The sequence below is a fragment of the Physella acuta genome, unplaced genomic scaffold (assembly GCF_028476545.2).
Source record: "Physella acuta isolate Inbredline_101_S28 unplaced genomic scaffold, ASM2847654v3 ptg001169l, whole genome shotgun sequence".
NCBI classification, from domain to species: domain Eukaryota; kingdom Metazoa; phylum Mollusca; class Gastropoda; family Physidae; genus Physella; species Physella acuta.
In genome coordinates this window covers 179,934-200,961 of record NW_026732686.1, presented here as the reverse complement: position 1 = coordinate 200,961, position 21,028 = coordinate 179,934, and the positions used below count along the sequence as shown (strand labels likewise).

The window sequence follows — 21,028 nt, the reverse complement described above, 5'->3', positions numbered from 1 at the left end:
AACCTATTTATTAGCAGTTTCCAGAGTTCAGAGTTCACAATGCAAAGCTTTATTAAATTTATTCGAGTCACGTCCAATATTGGACTGGCCCGCCGGTCTACTGGAAAAATACTAGTTGGCCCTCAGTATGGTGCTGTACTAAGGGGGTCATCCATAAATGACGTCACGCTTTTTTTGACGATTTTTACCTCCCCCCTCCCCTCCGTCACACATCGTCACAATAAGCCAGACACCCCCCCCTAAAATGACGTCACACCTCAGCCTACAACCCCCCTCCCCCTCAAAATTGCTGTTGAATTTTTCTTAAAACATCGATATTTTTTCCAAAATCTTGTCTGAACTCTCTCAACATAGAGTATTTTAAATCAATTCCTATTACAATTTATTAAATCAGTATTTCTGAAACGCGAAATAACGGCTAAAATTTGTTTTCTAACATTGCTTTTTTTATAATGCAAAAATGTGACGTCTCTACATCTGACATCCCCCCCCTCCCCCCTCATCACACTCCGTCACAAAATTACGAACCCCCCCCTCCCCCCTACGAGTGTGACGTCATTTATGGACGACCCCTAAACCTTTAAGTGCTTTGATTAAAAAATTGTTCCATGAATTACCATCACGCTGAAGATGCTCGTCAGACTTTGATAAGGAAAATAAAAATGACAATGAAAATTTTAATCTGACATTGTGGGTCCCTATTAAATGTTCCCGGGGATCTTGGATACAGCCAGAGAATGGAGTTTATATAGAAAATATATACTTTTAACCAAGTCCACCCCACCCCCCTGGAAATTTTAGTGCCCCCCCCCTTCCGGAGAAAAAATGTCTGAAAGAAACACTGGATACAACCAGTCCACCCCTGGTCACATCTGCTCTGCTGTTCTGCTTGTCCCACCCCCTGAGCGGATGGTTGTCTCCACTGTCATCCCATTAGTTACAACCTTTAATTGGCTAGATTTGCTGCCGCGTTAGATAGGTGACACGTACTATAAGGGTGAGAAAATACAGGGGCGTCACTAGGTGGGGGTGTCACCCCTAGTTGTACTATAGTGAATGAGCGGTACGAGGACCGCCGTAGATGTTAATAATGAATACTGATGAATTTTAACTTGTAGCATGTCAATCAGCAACGAAACATTTTGAGTATCCCAGACACGATACAATACGGTGGACGAGTCTAGTAAAAAAGTAACATTACCCCCTCTCGAGCGTGACGGTCCATGTAGCTGTGAACTCGGCACTATGCCCAGCCACCTTTATTTACCCTGTTGGGAGTCGGGTGCCCCTCAAAGCTAGGTAAACACAGGGAAAGGAACGTATCTACGGGCTCAAGCCAGGGATCCAAACTCGAGACTTTCGGGTTATCAATCGTACACTCATCCATCCGACCACACCGACTCAGTTACTACAATAACCCAAATTTTGTCTTTTTAAACCAAGCTAGTTACTTCCCTTAATTTCTATACTAAATGACGTATTTGTGTAATTCCCATACAAAACTTTTGATCTTTAAAGTGCAATATTTGAAAAACGTAGTTGCCAACTTGTAAATAGACCACAATGTATGGTGCTTTTAATCATTACTGTTATAGTTAGATAAATGGAACACTACGCAGCATGACATTAAAGTAAATGAGTCTTACCCGTAGCGTTTTGCCCTTCGACATTTTGCCTGACAAAAGGGACGGGTTAGTGTCGAAAGGTTGGACAGCCCAGATTTTGTGGCTGGTTTACGCAGCAGAGGAGCGGCGTGGTTTGACGCTAGAGCATTCGACTGCTAACCCGAAAATCTCGAGTTTGAATCTGGGTTCAAGTCAGTAGACCTTCTATGAGGCCACCCAACTGATGGGTACCTAACTCAAGTTAGAAAAAGTAAATGCAGCTGGACAGAGTGCTGACCACATTATCTATTCCTATACCGAGCAGTGTTTCTTCCAGACTTTTTTCTCCGGGGGGGGGGGGGGGGGCACTTGAAATTTTCCGGGGGGGGGGGGGGCGGTCAACATTTTTCTGGGGGGGGGGGGCGGACACTAGTAACAGTGTATGTTTACTATATAAAATCCATCTCGTTGGGGGGGGGGGGGGGGGGGTAGACATTCTTCGGGGGGGGGGGGGGCGCTGATACCGAGGTCATAGAAACAGGTGAACTCTACTTCACTTGTCCAGTGGACCGTCAGGTAGGGCTGTAGGTATTTGGTTACAGTGTTCCCCTCACCGTGCAGACACGGATGGGACAAGACGAAGCAGTATGTTCTCTATACTCCTTAATATCGTCGGTTCCTGTATCAGTCCTTTGATTAGAACAGTGATTATCCTTGCTAGTGGTGGGTCGAAGTGTCTGAGATTTCGGTACAGGTAACAGAATTGTTTCCAGGCATCTCTTCGCCCCCCCCCCCTCCCCCCCCCCACCCCCCGGAAGAAAAAAGTCAGGAAGAAACACTGCAAGGTAATAGGCAATTACCAGCTTAAAAGTAGAATTCATGTCTAGAAACTGTTTACTAAGTCACATAAACACACCTTATCCAATAGCTGTTATATTCTGGATTTAAAACAAAAATTCACATCATTTTACCATTTTACCTAAAGTTTGGTGTTGTATTATAAAAAAAATATATATAAAATCTATATATAAAATAAAAATAAAAAGTGTAGTGGATAGAAACGAAGAGGCAAATAACAAAGGGGAACAACCGGCGTTAACCATGCTTTATCAAAAAAAATGGTGCTAAACACCATAACGTACCTAATTTTTGGCTAATCAGGGTAGGTGTACAAGATAAACAGGTTTACAGCTAACGACACGCATCAACCTATCAACACAGTGTGTAAAAACAAAATTTCTTAACAACTGTAAATTGAAGGAGATCTTTTTGTTCCTATTGCTAGGTTTTCAAGACTTGTAAAAGTAGCGAATAAAGCAGAAATGCAACGTGTTCTATATATAATAATATATATATATAATATATATATATATATATATATATATATATATATATATATATATATATATATATATATATATATATATATATATATATATATATATATACATATAATCTATAGGCCTACATATAATCTATAGGCCTATATATATATATATATATATATATATATATATATATATATAATATATATATATATATATATATATATATATATATATATATATATATATATATATATATATATATATATATATATATATATATATATATATACATATAATCTATAGGCCTACTAATATTCGAGAACCGAAAAACAAATAAAATATTATATTGAGTTTTTAAAAAATCCCATTGAATCTGGTCACAAATGCATTCCTTATTCTTGAACATTTAAATTTACCACTAGATTCTAGATTAAGATCAACCTCTTATGATGATTTTTTAAAAATCAGTTTCCGACTATTAGTATGACCCAAGCAGTTTGTTTACGTTACAAATAAAATGTTAAATGCTAGCAGACAAGAAAAATAAACAACAGATCTAGACTTATTCAATTTACCTTTTAAATACTTTAACGAGAAGCATTTTATAAACAGAATGAAAGATGTTGACATACAATGTTACAATATATGGTGAGACATATTTATAAAAAAGTGAAGTAAATTTTAGTAAATGCTTGAAATTTACACCCGGCGGCGCATGGAACATATTCAATATTCATTGTTTGTTGTTTGGGTAATCTATTACTATTAGCGAGGCTCACTAAATCTTAATTTTAATTATTTATTTTTTTAACCAATACCAATAAAAGCTAGAGATATTTCTCTAACTAACCAGGCACTACATTTGATGATTTTAGCTCATTATGAACTAAAATACATGATTTTAATTATTGGTGCCATACAGCTTAGCTGGGAAAGATTTTTCCATGACAACCATTCAAAGATCTGGTTCCTAAAGTTGACCTGAAAACGACCAAGGAGGTTCGTAAGGATCATGTGTGGGGAGGGGGAAGTGGAGGTATGCTGCAATAAAACGAAATCGAAAGGATACTCGTAACTTGGTTATGTAATCTATTTACTGTATTTCTAGTAAACGCCAAAGGAATGAACCAAAAAAATCACGTATAAATGTTTAAAAATATATAGATCTAAACTTTTTAAAGGTATTCATTTTCACTTTTATTCAGTCTTGATTAATCAGTGTAAATAGGAATGTTTAATTAGGACAATTAGGCCTAATAATAATAGATTGAGTTAACGGCGGAATCTAACCCTCCTCCCTTATCCAGCATGGAAGCTTTGTCCAGGCTGAGTTTTAAATATTAAAAAAAAGTAGATCTATATAGACATAATAAAATATCTGTTTTTATTTTTAAAACTGTCGTTGCATTAAATTTCATCACATGTGAGCGAGAAATGCATTCCAAACATCGCCACTCATAGGCTGTGCGTAGTGACGGCTCGCTCGCGTTGTTTTGTCAACGAGAGAAACATCGCCCGTCCGAAGCTAGACATATCCAGGCGGAGTTTTAATACTTAAATTTGTATCTAGAGCTGGTGTCTAGATCTATTTAAAGATTGTTAGGCTACGCCTATCACATTAACGTTGATCACTTGTGAGTGAAAAATTATGCAAATTCGTCACGAGCCCGCTTGCGTTCTTTCGTCACGCGAGCGTGCGCGCAAGTCCAAGTACTGTGTCAACTAGATCTAGATCAACTTTTGTTTATGCAGGCTGTCCTCTAATATGATTATTATAATTTATTAGCCTAGTCCTTCTGGATCTAAATCATAATAATCAATTATATAAAAAATGAAAGCAAATGAAAATAATATTAACTATAATTCGATCAAGTCGTAATTAGTAATAATAAAATCAAGTAAATAATTTAGCACCTAGACTTTACTAGACGTATCGAGATCGCGTTTCACCACGAGATCACCGGTTTACGGGCTTTTACAGAAATACCAACTAATTCCTATCTTCCCATGTTCAGATCGAAATACTTAATTAATTTGTCCAGCAATGTAAAAATCAAAATTGGAAAATATTCACTTAACGCTTGTCAACATAAATAACAACACAAACGTAGTAAAGAGTCGATAGAGCCACCTAGGCAAACGTCTCCCGCCCAATAGCGGTCACGTGGGTTATGGAATTTTTACTTTTGGTGGTGACCGTTTTGGAGAATTTTTTAAAAAATTAGCGCATGTAATATTCGATTTATTTTTACACAGACTGCTAAATCTAATATTGATGTACTTTCGGTTTCCGATCTACATCGTAGTAGCTAATATTTAAAAAGATCTACGAATGTTTGTCGGCACCACTTTTTGAGCTTCGGTCTTCATTATCCAAAGCAATTTATAGCGTTTCTCTGGCATATTTAGCACTGCCATTTATAGTTTGTTTACATTATGTGAAAAAACCGCCATTTTTCACGAGGTAAACATTTTAAAAACGAATTCCTAGAAAGTCACTTGGGCAGACAAGAAAAATGTCCGAAACTAAGCGTCCGGTTTAGGACGCCATGTTGTTGTTAGCAACCAGAGACGCTTTCAAGTTAGTGAGCCTCGCTATAATCTATCGTTTTGGGTACGTAAAATCGCCCGCGATTTGTAATGTGAAAAACAGGTGACTCCTTAAATTTTAATAATTATTTCACATTTTGAGGAGGATTTATGTTTTTAAAAATTCAAAAATGTTTCCTTGATTCATTTATGTACCTGTTTTTAAACAATTGAATTAAAACTTTTCCGTAATAAATGAAGACTAGCGATGTTTCCAACAGATGCAACCATGCTCATTTACTATAGCAGCCATCTTGTCTAAGTTTTATTTTTATAAGCTTTTAGCGCCAGATTCAGGGGGAAGCCACTCTATTTTACAAATGGCTGCTGTATATATATAGCAAATCTTGCTCTCAGACACTGCTGTTTAAAGTTAATTTCTGGCCTATATCGATATATTTAGCCATTGATTTAGGTTTATTATTCATTTATCTATAATATTTGACACAAAAGTATGACAATATACTTCTATTAAAGCCTTGACAACGAGGTAACGTTTTCGTACATAAATAGCCGCGGGCGATTTTACGTACCCAAAACGAGAGATTACCGTTGTTTGGTTTGGTTGCATCTGAGTCTGATGATCTGATGGAAACATCGCATTCGCTAGTGACGGTGCTAGTCTATTAAATTATTATTTATTATTGAAAAGTTTTAATTCAATTGTTTAAAAACAGGTACATAGATGAAACATTGAAACAATTATTACGAAGTGGTAGCATAATATTTAAATAATAAACAGTAGTAAAACAATGGGGTAATCTATGGTTTTGGGTATGTAAAATCGCCCGCGGCTATTAATGTACGAAAACGTTACCTCATTGTCAAGGCTTTAATAGAGGTATATTGTGATATATTTGTGTCAAATATTATAGATAAATGAATAATAAACCTAAATCAATGGCTAAATATATCAATATAAGCTAGAAATTAACTTTAAACAGCAGTGTTTGCGAGCAAGATTTGCTATATAAACAGTAGCCGGGAGAATGTTTACACCAGTGTCTGATAATGGAATCTTCTTAAAAAAGGGGTGTTAGGTTACTGGTAGTTAACTAAATACACACATGGCTGGCTAATGTCAATGCTAACCCTAACCCCAACCCTGGTCCAACCATACGCCCAACCCTAATTAATTTCTAACCATAAAATTAGTCGAGATTACAATACTACTAACAACCCAACACCCCTTTTTTAAAGAAGATTCCATTATCGGACACTTGTATCTATAATCATCCCAGTAGCTTTTTGTAAAATAGAGTGGCTTCCCCCTGAATTTCGCGCAATCTCCGCTATAAGTTTACAAAAAAAAAAAAACTTAAACAAGATGGCTGCTATAGTAAATGAGCATGGTTGCATCTGTTGGAAACATCGCTAGTCTTCATTTATTACTGAAAAGTTTAAATTCAATTGTTTAAAAACAGGTACATAAATGAAACAAGGAAACATTTTTGTATTTTTCAAAACATAAATCCTCCTCAAAATGTGAAATAATTATTAAAATTTAAGGAGTCACCTGTTTCTCACATTACTAGTCGCGGGCAATTTTACGTACCCAAAACGATAGATTACCAGCAATGGCAGGTAATCTATCGTTTTAGGTAAGTAAAATCGCCCACGGCTAGTAATGTACGAAAAAGTTACCTCATTGTCAAGGCTTTAATAGAAGTATATTGTGATATATTTGTGTCAAATATTATAGATAAATGAATAATAAATCTAAATCAATGGCTAAATATTTAATATATCAATATAGGCCAGAAATTAACTTTAAACAGCATTGTTTGCGAGTAAGATTTGCTATATAAACAGCAGCCATTTGTAACAGAGTGGCTTCCCCTTAATCTTGCGCTATAAGTTTACATAAAAACAAACTTAAACAAGATGGCTGCTATAGTAAATGAGCATAGTTGCATCTGTTGGAAACATCGCTAGTCTTCATTTATTATTGAAAAGTTTAAATTCAATTTTTTAAAAACAGGTACCTAAATGAAACAAGGAAACATTTTTGTATTTTTTAAAACATAAATCCTCCTCAAAATGTGAAATAGTTATTAGCATTTAAGAAGTCACCTGTTTTTCACATTACTAGTCGCAGGCGATTTTACGTACCTAAAACGATAGATTACCCAATGGCAAAGCCTGTCACACAGTTCTGGATTCCTTACTTAATACTTTTTAGTTTTTTTTTGCACCATCTTTTACTTTTAATACAGAACATTTAAAATTTTATTGCATGTTAAATGCTGCTTTACTAATAATTTTGTATTGCTAATTAATTACTAATTATTTTAAAATTTTTCTGCTAAATATTTCTGCTACTGATCATTGTTCTAGATCTAGTCATTTTTACTATTTTCGTAATCATTTTTTACTAGGCCTAGCAGCTAACTAGATCTAGATCTAATTAATGGACCCAAGCAAGAATAGCCTCAGAGGTATTCCAGAGGTCCATTAAATATTTAAAAAATCACTTTTGGTGTAGGGCCTAATTAAAAAAATTGAATATTTATGGATATAAAATCCTGAGTGTTTAGTTATTTCGGACTTAAAAAAAGAATGTATTTATTTGACGTTTTAGTATTTTCGATAATTAAAGAGAATTTTAAAAAAAGGCTAAAGCAATCTGGTTTTCACTTGGTAATGGCAACATAAACAAAGACATCGTGCTGTTTGATAGGCTAGCATAAATTTTATTATACAAAATAATTTTAAAAATGGCAGAACTAGGTAATGTGGTTTCAAATAGCATTGTGTTATTTAAAAGCTTTATCTGCAAAGCTTTGCAAACAAATAACTATCGATCACAGTTCCTGTACATCCAATCAATGCTTGATGAAAATAAATAGAAATGTAGCCTTAAACTCAAAAAATTATTTTCAAGTTCTCTGGATTTGCAGTGATTATAACATTGATTCTAACATTATTAAATTTCTTAATTATTTTTATGCTTAGGTTTTTAATTTTTTATTATTTTTATGGCCGGTATGATGGAAGGATTTTCGGGGATTGGGGCGGACCCTGGTAAAAGTATATGACTACTACTATATTGAGTATGAATATGCAGTAACTACGTGCCGATTCTGGATTAAAAAAAAAAAAGAGAAAAAGAAAACACTATCAACCTAGCGCCTGTTGTATTTCTCCCTCAACGAGCCATTTATCTCATAGTTAATATTTTTAGTTACTAGATAGGCCTACTTAATTTTGCTATTACTTAACTCTTTAGCATTGTAACTGATTTTTTGGCATATTCTCAACATGTGGCATGTGCCTACAATTCCTCCAGCGCCCCCCCCCCCCCCCCCCCAAACTTAAAAAATGTTTCGTCTTTTATTTCTTGCATGCTTTACAGTACAAGGTAACTACATGGTAAGTCTTTTAATTACACCATAGGACTTACCCACTTTACTGAAATTTTTGAGATCAAATGTTGCTTCTAAAAAAAGGGGAAAAATAATTCTCAGATTTGTGGCAACACTATTCCTATATAAATAAAATAACATTTGGAAAAAGTAAATGATGTTTATTAATGTTACAGACTAAATCAAATTGTCTTTACCATCTGCCTCCCTACCTTACAGAGGGAGTAATTAAATGAAGACCATACTAATAGACATAATTAATGAACTGCAATTACATTTTAAAAATAAACAATTACAATTTAGTTTAGCCTTAGGGGCTTATATTAATGAAGTCTTATTTTTAGGTGTAGGTCTGTGGAATTAAACATTCAATTACCATGTAGACCTATGTGTTTTTGTACACAATATTTTGAAGGTTTTTTTTTAAAGCTTTAATATTGGGTTACATGGGATATGTACCTTGTCAACCACATTTGAATTAGATCTGGTGGTAGATAATGATGCCTTTTATTTTCTTATTTGTTTAGTTTTTTTTTGCTAAATTCCTGCTATCTAGAATGATATGATGAATATGTAATAAAAAGAATTGTTTGATGAAGAAGTTAAATCATAGAGCTTACACTTTTTTCTTCTAAATCAGTATAAATTATTTGCCATTTAGAAATACGAAGCAGTCTTCTCTTAAATTAAAAAAAAAAATTTTTGTAGTAAAGTAAATATGTGTATATTTTAATGCTAGTTTTGGATAGAGTGCACATATTGCTGGGGCTTATTTTTTTAGTGTGTTCAATTTCAGTATAGGTTAAGATTTAGCGGTTTTAATAGCAGGCTTAGAATTTGATATTGGCTTATATTTTTAGGTTTATTTTCTTCATTATTTTGCTTTTCTTATTATTTTCTGCTTAGGGTTATGAACAATTTAAATTTTCAATGTCAATGCATCTTTTGTTTCTAGATATAAATGTATGCATAAAATGATGTATTAGTTAATTCTTTAACATTTTGTCATGAACTATCAGGTCAGGTCATGGTGTAAGTGATGCTGTTTTTTCGTATGATTTATGAATTATTTCAATAAAAAAAACTTTCAAATTTTGACGTCCACTTATGGTTAGAGCATTCTGTGCGCAGATTGAAACAAGGCTTTCCGTTAAAGTTAGTGCAATTTTTCACCAAGCCTACACATCACAGTCTAATGTTCCGAGCACTCGGAAACACAAGTCGCCTTATCCAACGAGCTGTCGTTTGAACAGGCGTGGTTAATACCAAATGTTCCGACATACTAGAAGACACATATTACAACATTTACCATTGTTGGTTGCTATGGTACAGTAGATAATTACCTTTAAAATAGTGTTGTGTCCATGAAAAAATTTGAAAACTGTTGAGCCAACTATCTACGTCTAACTTTATGGTCAAATTATAAACAACAGCACCATGAAAGGTTAAAAAATTGTAATTGACACATTTATTTCTCATGCAACTGTGCTTGTTTTCTTTGTATGCATGTACAAGTTTTTATTTACTGGTACCTTAATTCCCTATTAACTTGTGCTTCAGTTGTCCGTGCATCATGGGTGGAGATTTGAGAATGCTATAGTTTAAACTTTATTTCTATCCAATTTTATGCCATCCCAGTCAAATTTGTTCTTAACAGTCTGACATAATTGTCTGTCCAACAATTGCACTACCGTCAATTCTACTGATGTTAATTTGTCACCATTGCATTACATTTCTTTAAATAGTCTCCAGATTATAAGACCTATGATAAAATAACACCCATCAATATGATCTCTGAAAAAAAGTGGAATATAATGAGTGGGCTACTTACTTGAAGTAGCCTACTAATAAATAAATATTAAAATTTCTAATTGAAACGCAGATCATGTTAACTACAGTCAATTTGTTACTAAATGTGCAGGTAAAATCAACAAGTTAAAAGGTATCTAACCGTGTAGTTTGAAATTAATATCATTAATATAAAAGAACACTCCTAATACAAAGATATTCATATTATCCCTCACAATTTTTATCTGCAGTATGGTCTCAGACTTTTTTTACCCTAACATGGGTGGGGTGGAGAGTCACATCTATCAGCTGTCTTCCTGCTTGATAGAGAGGGGACATAAGGTGGTCGTAGTCACACATTGCTACGGTGACCGTCAGGGAGTCCGGTATTTAGCAAATGGCATTAAAGTAAGTTGCTTTCGTTTTTAGTTTGTTGTATTTTTGTTAGTTTTCTACAAGTTGAACCTAATGTCCCAGCCTTTGTTATTGATGCTATAGAATAATTTCATGATTTCTGATGTTTCTAGAAAATGCAAAAGTTTAAAGTCTTAGGGACATTCAATTGCTAGGTTCGGCAAAATTGGGCTGGAGAGAACATGATTGCTTATCAAAAGTCCTGAGCTTAGATCTCCTGTCAGATGAGCAAAATCTAGGAGAGAAAACTCCAAAATCAAACAACTGCTGCCACAGGTTATAAACCCTACTTGGTTGGACAAAGGCAATGGAAACACATCCAGAAAAAAAAATGTCTGAAGTCAGCGTCAACAGCCATAACTTGTTGATACTTAATTATATTGAAGCAAAGCCCCTTCAATGTTAAAATTAAATAAGAAAGAAGAAGTTCCCTTGCTCAAATCCACATAACTCTGATGTGTATCAGGCTCAAATTTGGAGAAAGTAAGGATGACTGGCGTAGTGCTGACCACAAAATCCACACAGACGAACTTTACTTGATCTGCTACATGCACTGTCAAATCTGTAATGATACTTTGTTTTCTTTCTTGTTTTTTTCACTTAAATAGCTGCACTTTATAAAAATTAGAATGGAAATTAATTGACACCATATTTTTCTAGGTGTATTATCTCCCATTCCCACCATTCTACAATCAGTGTGTTCTTCCTACAATTTTTCCATCATTTCCCTTGTTGAGGAATGTTTTTCTGAGAGAAAATATTCAGATTGTTCATGGACATTCAGTAAGTCACAATTTTGGTATTTTTACTTTTTTTTTTTTGTATGATTAAGTCATGTTTTAATTGTTTTTTTAGTTTTACAATAGTCCAAGGTTATAGTTATTTTAAAAAAATGTTTTATTTAGTTTATTTTATTTGGTCTTACAGTAAATTACAGCTAAGTTTAAAAAAAATTACTTTGTAGGATAATCATATTTAAGATAAGTTACAGTTGTATATCTTAAGTACTTGATGCTCCTGCCATATCATAAAGATATTGATTATAAGTCAGTAGTCCATTGTCTAGTTGAATTGTTAATTAGTTTTCTTGTGAAAGAGAATATTTAAATTATGTAATAGCCTTGTGAACTGCCCAGTTCTGAATGGTTAATTAGAATTTCTGTATGTTTACAGTTTGCACTGTTTACACTTGGAAAATTAAACTACAGACTTAGTTTTTACTTGTGACTTTAGTGGGCCATCTAGTTCTGTGATTGTTGAAGGCTTTTAGTTTTGGACTTGTGATTGGCCATCTAGCTTTGTGCTATTGACTGTTGTAGGCCTATTCTTCTAGTTTTGTACTTGTGACTTTTGTAGGCCATCTAGTTTTATACTTGTGACTTTTGTAGGCCATCTAGTTTTGTACTTTTGACTTTTGTAGGCCATCTAGTTTTATACTTGTGACTTTTGTAGGCCATCTAGTTTTGTACTTTTGACTTTTGTAGGCCATCTAGTTTTATACTTGTGACTTTTGTAGGCCATCTAGTTTTGTACTTTTGACTTTTGTAGGCCATCTAGTTTTGTACTTTTGACTTTTGTAGGCCATCTAGTTTTGTACTTTTGACTTTTATAGGCCATCTAGTTTTTACTTTTCTAGGCCTTCTCAACGCTGGGCCATGAAGCCATGTTTCACGCCCGTACCATGGGGCTCCGAACAGTTTTCACAGACCACAGTCTGTTTGGGTTTGCTGATGCCAGCTCTATACTGACCAACAAGATACTCAACTTTTCATTGGCTGACTGTACCCACACAATTTGTGTCTCACACACATGGTAAATCTCGCTATACTGTTTAATTAGTCTCTGAGTAATGATAGTTTTACTGTTAACTATATCGACAATGTGGTTCTGAGCAATTTCAATTTTACTATCTGTCATCTTTATATTAAGCATGTTAGTTTGATAATTTTAAAACACTTTGATTAATATTTTGAAATTCAATTTAAAAAACAAAAAACTTCCACCGCAAATTTGTACAGGAATATAAACTTAATTGATAATTGAAATCTTAAAATCCTTATTCTTGATTATAATTTGGTTCCAGTTTAGAATAGCTTACAATGCAAAGTAGCAAAATTTGTGTAGCTGAGAGTCACATTAAACATTAAACAAAAAATGTGAACATTTGTTTTTATTAATTTTGTTCTGTTAGCATCTTCTAATATTCTATCCTAATTAAATGATTTTATGAAAAATATATTATTAAAAAAAATATTTATTAATTATTATTCAGATTATATTATAATTACAAAAATTGAGTCATGTATATTGTTTGCTCTAATCAAACAGATTTTGTTTTTGAATGTTTAAAATTTCCCCATTTGCTTTTTGTTGTAGCAAAGAAAACACAGTACTTCGAGCCAACATGCAACCCTCGGCTGTGTCTGTCATCCCAAACGCTGTCGATCCAACTGTTTTTCTACCAGACCCAACAAAAAGAGACGACCAAAAAAGTTTGTTTTTAGTATTTTATTACATTTTTTTCTGTGCCGTTGTAATTTTTATTTTATAAAGTTCTATGTAATTGTGTGATTGCAGTCTGTCTTTGTGAATACTAACTGCTATATATGTGTAAAATATTTGTGTTAAAATCTCCTTTGACGTATATTGTTTTCTGTAATAAAACTTTTGTAATATCATCACTGCCAATTTATTTTATTTGTCGATTTTCCTTTTTTTAAAAATTATTTTATTCATGAGTCAAAAGAGTGTGATAAAAGAATACTTTTCTTGTTTATTTTATGTTTATTGAATTATTAATATTGATCTGTTTTATTTCTGCTGTTGCAGTTACTATAGTGGTGATCAGTCGTCTTGTGTATAGAAAGGGCATGGACCTTTTAGCTGGGATTATTCCCCCTATAACTAGGAAATATCCTCAAGTCCAGTTCATTATAGGTGAGTCACACTCTTAAGTTAGAAGTGCCTGAAATTTCACTCAGGCGTTTTGATCTAGACCACGGGTTCCCAACCTAGGGGTGGACCCCTGGGGGTCGCAAAGGTCTTTCTGGGGGGTCGCCAACTGGTATACTAAACCTTAGTAATTTGAAACAAAACATAAATATTTAAAAGAATTTTTGAAATTCGGCTTCATTAACATCACTGGAAATGTAATAGAGAAGAAACAAAGCGCACTGTACAAAGTTGTTCTCAGTCGCGAATCTATGAAATCTTCAAAACTAAAACGCCATTTGAGACGAGTCATTCGGAACACACCAAAAACTATATGGAGTTCTTTCGTCGGTAAGAAGCTAGTTGCAAACGCCAGAGACTTGATCGAACAGGAAGTTTTCACCAGCATTAGTGCAAACATCAAATGAAGTCGCGATAGAAAATGCCAAGCAAAAAAAAAAAAAAAAAAAAAAAACATTAGGAGAAAATCTCATCAAACGCTGCATGTACGTAAATGTTAAATACCACATTTTTTATCGAAATTAAGCTTTCACCATTGTTTGCTTTTCAAGTTGATAAATCAACAGACGTGAGTTCGTGTTCGCAGTTGCTGGTCTGTGTCTATATTCATGCGGATAATAGCAAAGAAGAGTTGCTCTTTTGTGAAGATAGCATGGAGAAAATAAATACCTTTTTTTGAAACTGGATGATTAAAATGGGTTAGAACAGCTGTGGGGGTTTGTACGGATGGTGCGCCATCTATATTTAGCTCATAATCGGGCTTTCAGAAAACAGAAAAGATTTAGCTCCCTAACCACTGCTCTAACCAATCGACATCAAGAGTCCATTGCTAGTATAAGTCGTAAATTATATAAAATCTGGAGCCTTCAAAGAACTGAGCAAAAACATTAATATAGATCACGAGGTTCTGCTCTTCTACACTACAGTACGCTGGCTGTCAAACGAAATGTTGTAAATTGTGTTTTTGAATTGATATCTGAAATCAAATTGTTCTTGGAAGTGCAAAGGAAACAAGACTTTTTGGTATACTTAAAACGACATAGAGTGGTTGGAGAGAGTATCATACCTAGCAGAAATATTCAAACATCAAGATAAGCTTAACCTGAAGCTTCGGGGAAAATGAACGAATATTATAACTTTCCATGATAATCTCGGGGCATTTTTATCAAAACTGCAAAATCAGTTAAGAAAATAAATCTTGGAAATATTGTAAATTTGAGAAACTCTGCGGTGTGGTAGATGAATCTGATTGTGAGATAATTAAAATTTTGAAAGAAGCAATTTCTGGGCATCTTGAATCTCTTGAAAACGAACTGCATCGCTATTTCTCTGAGCTAAAGAAGAATCTGCATTTACACATTACCCATTCTCTTCTTCCCTTGATGTTACCAGCATTCCCGATGAATTACAAGATGAATTCTTTGATTTGCAGAATGATTCCGAGTAAGATGAAAAACTGCAGACACAATTTTGGTGTAGTATTCACCATTCATAACCAAACGTAAAATTGATTGACTTTTCGAGAATATATTTTCAACACTATTCTTCGATTATAAATAAAATTAAGATAATTATAATGACATAGGTTGGCGTTAACAAAAAATTGTTTTAATTAAAAACTTAACCACGAAGGTTTAGTGAATAGTATGCAATTTTACTCATGCTATTAAAATAGTTATCAAGAGTAGTTAATATTGAAAGTCTACTAGAAAATCTTATTTTAGTTCTTATTAATTTCCATACTAATTTCGGCTTTTTAATTCTATGGGGGTCGCGGGTCACTTACTTTTTATAAAAGGGGGTCGCCACTCGAAAAAGGTTGGGAACCACTGATCTAGACAGACCGACAGAGACAGTGAGTTAAATAAAAGCTTGTAAAAATAAAAATTGGGCGAATTTTCAGTTTCTTTTTAGCAAAGTAGGATTAGTTTATTAAATTTTTAAATTCACAATTGTCTATATTTAAATGATATTTGAATAGAGCTAGTGAAATAGACTGAATGTGGTATTGCCTTTACAGGTGGGGATGGGCCTAAACGCATCATCCTGGAGGAGGTGAGGGAACAGCTGCAACTATTGGACAGGGTGGTCATGCTAGGTTCACTACAGCATGACAAGATCAGAGATGTAAGTCTGTCTGTAAGTCTGTCAGTGGCTGCTCTAGAATACATGACAAGATCAGAGATGTAAGTCTGTCTAGAAGCTCTGTAAGTCTGTCTGTTTGATTGAAGTTAGATGACTGTCTGACCCTAACTGTAGGACAAGATCAGAGATGTAAGTCTTAGACTGTCTGTAAATCTGTCTCTGGCTGCTCTAGAATACATGACAAGATCAGAGATGTAAGTCTGTCTAGACTGTCTGTAAGTCTGTCTAGACTCTGTAAGTCTGTCTAGACTGTCTGTAAGTCTATCTGTGGCTGCTCTAGACTATATTACAAGATCAGAGATGTAAGTCTGTCTAGACTGTCTGTAAGTATGTCTAGACTGTCTGTAAGTCTATCTGTGGCTGCTCTAGACTATATTACAAGATCAGAGATGTAAGTCTGTCTAGACTGTCTGTAAGTATGTCTAGACTGTCTGTAAGTATGTCTAGACTCTGTAAGTCTGTCTAGACTGTCTGTAAGTCTGTCTGTGGCTGTTCTAGACTATATTACAAGATCAGAGATGTAAGTCTGTCTGTTTAAGTCACAGACGCCTGTCTGATCCTAACTGTAGTACATGATTAGAGATGTAAGTCTGTCTAGACTATCTGTAATTCTGTCTGTTTGATTCTTTTGCTTACACTGAAAACTTTACTTGAGGTTTCCTAGTGCTTTAGCCTGGCTATTAGCCCTGATGTCATATTTCTATTATGATTTTAGTAGTCCCTGAGCTATGAGACGATATATTTACTTCTTTTTTTATCTTCTTAACTTGCAGGTACTGGTGAAAGGGGACATAATGCTCAACACATCACTAACAGAAGCCTTTTGTATTGCTATTGTAGAAGCTGCATGTTGTGGGTAAGCTCCCTTTAATCACACACCAGACTTGTGTTTAATCATGTTGTATATCAGTCATGTGACTAGTATGTTTGGACAAGAAAAAATTGTCCTCTGGGACCTGGTGGTCCACGGAGGGCAGGAAGTAGAGTTAAGCTGTTTCACTGACCTAAGGGTTTGAAGGGATATTGTGGTCAGCATTATGTCCTGCTGTCTTTACTTTCACTAAATTTAATAAGCCTATTATTAAAACTTATTTAATTAAATAAAAACAACTTAAATAACTTATTAGCTTTGATCTTATTCTTGCAGTTTACAGGTGGTCAGCACCAAAGTTGGGGGTATCCCTGAGGTTCTCCCACCTGGGCTGATTTATTTAGCTGATGCTAATGTACAAGGTAGGTCAATCTACAGGTGGTCAGCACCAAAGTTGGGGGTATCCCTGAGGTTCTCCCACCTGGGCTGATTTATTTAGCTGATGCTAATGTACAAGGTAGGTCAATCTACAGGTGGTCAGCACCAAAGTTGGGGGTATCCCTTAGGTTCTCCCATCTGGGCTGATTTATTTAGCTGATGCTATTGTACAAGGTAGGTCAATCAACAGGAGGCCTGGCCTAATGTCTGACTCCCGTGTTATCCTAATCCAATTTATGACTCCTGTGTTATACTCTTGTTTGGTGATATGGCAGGTGAAGTAGAGTTTACCTGTTTCTGAGACCGCATCATATAGGGGATAGTGTAGCCAATCAACGGGTGGCCTGGCCTGGTCTAATGTCTGACTCCCATGTTATCCTCTTATTTGGTTAATCCTGATAAGATGTTGCGGATTTTAATGCGCACACCTCATAGTTGATTGCGCAGGTGAAGTAGTGTTTATCGGTTTCCGTGACTGTGGCATATGAAGGGATAGTATGGTCAACACTATATCCAGCTGCCTTTACTTTCCCTAACTAGGTGGACTGTGGGATGTTCTACTGACTTGAACCTAGATTTTTAAACCAAGACTTTTGGGTTAGTACTCTAGTGCCCTACCACTAGGCCTTGATGTCCCCATAGTCTAATTTCTAACCCCTATGTTATCCTCTTCTTTGATTAATTCTAATAAGTTATTGCAGATTTTATGCTGCACACATGATGGTCAATTGAGCCGGTGATGTAGTGTTTACCCATGTTAGTGACTTAGGTGTATAAAGGGATAATGTCGTCAGTTCTATCCCCAATTAGCCTTTACCTTCTTTCACTTGAACCTGAGATGTGAACTTGAGACCAGGGTTAGCAGTCCTGCTCTCTACCACCCTACCACACTGTTCCTTTGTGCTACGCAGCTCACTGAATATGAGAAGCAGAGTGAAGTGTACAGTTGCAGATCTGTAGGTCAAGTAATGCTTATATGGTTATCTGGTTAAACATGTCTGAGTATACCCAGCTGTAATGGGTACCAGACCTAAGTCTGTCAAGGTGAAATCCACCAAACAACTAGGTACAATCTGTTTCATCAGGTCATTGGCTAAATTGAGCACTGTCTTAAACTTCTTATCTCCAGACACTGCTGGAATGGATAAAATCTACTTCACAAACTTACCACCCTTGTGGTTAAAAAAAAATACGATGAGAAATGAAAATCATCTTTACTTTGGAAAAAATTAATGTAGTCTATGCCACAGAAAACAAGACAATTGGTCTAACTTTATTTTTATTCCCCATACAGCTTTAACCAAAGAACTAGAAAAAGCCATTGAAGACAGAATACACAACAGAGCTATGGATCCTTATGAGTTACACAACCAAATCAGGATGCTGTACTCATGGCGTAATGTAGCCAGCAGAACAGAGAAGGTCTACACCACAGTTCTGGACACCCCCATACCTGACACAGCTACTAGGATTATGAAGTATGGACTTCTAAGGGTTAATTCAGTGTAATGGTGTACTTAACTGTTAGGTTTATGAAATATGGGTTTCTAAGGGTTAATTCAGTGTAATGGTGTACTTTACTGTTAGGGTCATGAAATATGGGTTTCAAAGGGTTAAAGTAAAGTTCCCCTTTCAAACCTTACGGTCTATGGGGCAAGTGAAGTAGAGTTCACTTGTTTCTGTGGTCAGCACTATGCTCAGCCACCTTTATTTTCCCTAACATGAGTTAGGTGCCCATCAGAGTTGGGTGGACTCAGGGACGGTCTACTGACTTGAACCCGGATTCGAACTTGAGACTTACGGGTTAGCAGTCCAGCTCTCTACCGCTAGACCACTCCAACCCATAAAGGGTTAATTCAATTTAATAGTGTTCTAAACTGTTAGGGTAATGAAATATGGATTTCAAGGGTTTAATTCAATGTAATGATGTACTAAAGTGTTATGTACAGAAAGGTCATATCAACTGTCCTGGATACTCTCATAACTGACACAGCAACTAGGACTATGAAGTAATGGTTTCAAACGGTTTACTCAATGTAATGATGTACTAAATTGTTGTGTACAGAAAGGTCTATCAAGTAGCCTTATGAAGTATGTGTTTCAAAGGGTTAATTTTATATAATGGTGTACTCAATTGTTGAGTACTAAATTGGATTTAGTATACAAATTAGATGTCCTCATAAGTTGTTTACATAAAAGGTTTAAAATATAAAATAAAATAGTTGCTGTGTATGTTACTAGTTAAATGGTGTTCTATAGAGTTAACTTAAACAGAAGATCATGAACTTGAGTTGGGTGGCCCTTAACACTTATTAGTAAGAATGTTTCAACCCAACATTAGGAAACAGAAATTTAAATCTTTTTAATTCCATGTGGTTTTTTCTTTACAGACATCACCAGCTCAGGTGTCTCCCATTAACCAGGCTCTATAACTGAATGTGATTTCAGGTTCTACAACTGTGTATGGTTTCAGATTCTATAACTATGTGATTTTAGGGTTCTGGAACTGTGATTTCAGGTTCTATAACTGTGATTTCAGGTTCTATAACTGTGATTTCAGGTTCTATAACTGTGATTTCAGGTTCTATAACTGTGATTTCAGGTTCTATAACTGTGATTTCAGGTTCTATAACTGTGATTTCAGGTTCTATAACTGTGATTTCAGGTTCTATAACTGTGGTTTCAGGTTCTATAACTGTATGGTTTCAGGTTCTACAACTTTGTGATTTCAGGTTCTATAACTGTGATTTCAGGTTCTATAACTGTGATTCCAGGTTCTATAACTGTGATTTCAGGTTCTATAACTGTGATTTCAGGTTCTATAACTGTGGTCCAGTCAGTGGAAAACTCTTCATTCTGACCATGGTTCTCAATATGATTGTCCTATGGGTCCTACAGTGTATATGGCCAGACCAGGTGAGGTTTCCCTTCACATTTGTCAGCTGTATGTTTTCTTTGACTGGTAGTTTTGTGTTACAGCTGAACATCTTCCATTCTTTTCTGTTTTGATGTGGTGAATTTTATATCCAGTTTAGGAGTTGAATTACAGTAGACCCAACAGAGAATAGTGTCCAATTATTATTTTTATTAAATCAGTTTTTGTTGATTGCTTTTACCAGAGTATAGAAAAAGCTGAGAATTTAAAAGTGCCCCAGAAGTTTCACTGTCAAGAACCACAAACCTCACAGAGCAATGTCACACCAAAGCCCTTCAACAGAAGAAGGAAACAGAAGTGATGCTCTCAGTTACTGTGATACAGATTGTGTAAGTTTTATAAGCTACATGAGTTAAAATACAAATGTAAAGAAACAAAACAAAATGCAACAAACCACAAGCTATGTAATCAAAATATTTTTTTTGTTGAATTTTTTTTTTCAATTTGTTGACTGGATTTTAGAATTTGATCTGCAGGCAGACCAAATATGGCAGCTTTTAATAGCGTACAAATATTAACTGTGATGTAAAAACAACATGCAGGTCGTTTTTTTATAATAGTGGTAAAGTAAAATAGAAATCATTTTGCCAGATTAACAGCTGAACGTGCAGGCGAAATCTAGGACTGGATAGTTTTGGGTTGGTGTGTTTCAAGTTGTT

General features: G+C 35.0%; 1 protein-coding gene across 1 annotated transcript; it reads left to right on the top strand.

Annotated features, from left to right (window-relative positions):
- Window positions 1-3,500: 3,500 nt before the first annotated feature.
- On the top strand, window positions 3,501-20,713 carry LOC131956684 (phosphatidylinositol N-acetylglucosaminyltransferase subunit A-like). Its single transcript, XM_059321233.1, has 12 exons — window positions 3,501-3,580; window positions 10,926-11,082; window positions 11,749-11,871; window positions 12,725-12,900; window positions 13,465-13,580; window positions 13,918-14,025; window positions 16,061-16,167; window positions 16,959-17,041; window positions 17,333-17,418; window positions 18,729-18,912; window positions 20,251-20,350; window positions 20,554-20,713. The coding sequence occupies exons 1-12, from the start codon at window positions 3,546-3,548 to the stop codon at window positions 20,668-20,670; spliced, it is 1,392 nt and encodes a 463-aa protein (XP_059177216.1). The 5' UTR covers window positions 3,501-3,545; the 3' UTR covers window positions 20,671-20,713.
- The last annotated feature ends 315 nt before the right edge of the window (window positions 20,714-21,028 follow it).

Excerpts from the sequence above, each read along its gene's own strand:
- LOC131956684 (XM_059321233.1), top strand. The coding sequence starts at position 3,546 with ATGAAAGATGTTGACATACAATGTTACAATATATG. Across the intron at positions 12,901-13,464 it reads ATTTGTGTCTCACACACATG|CAAAGAAAACACAGTACTTC; the intron begins GTAAATCTCGCT and ends TTTTTGTTGTAG. Across the intron at positions 17,419-18,728 it reads AGCTGATGCTAATGTACAAG|CTTTAACCAAAGAACTAGAA; the intron begins GTAGGTCAATCT and ends TTCCCCATACAG.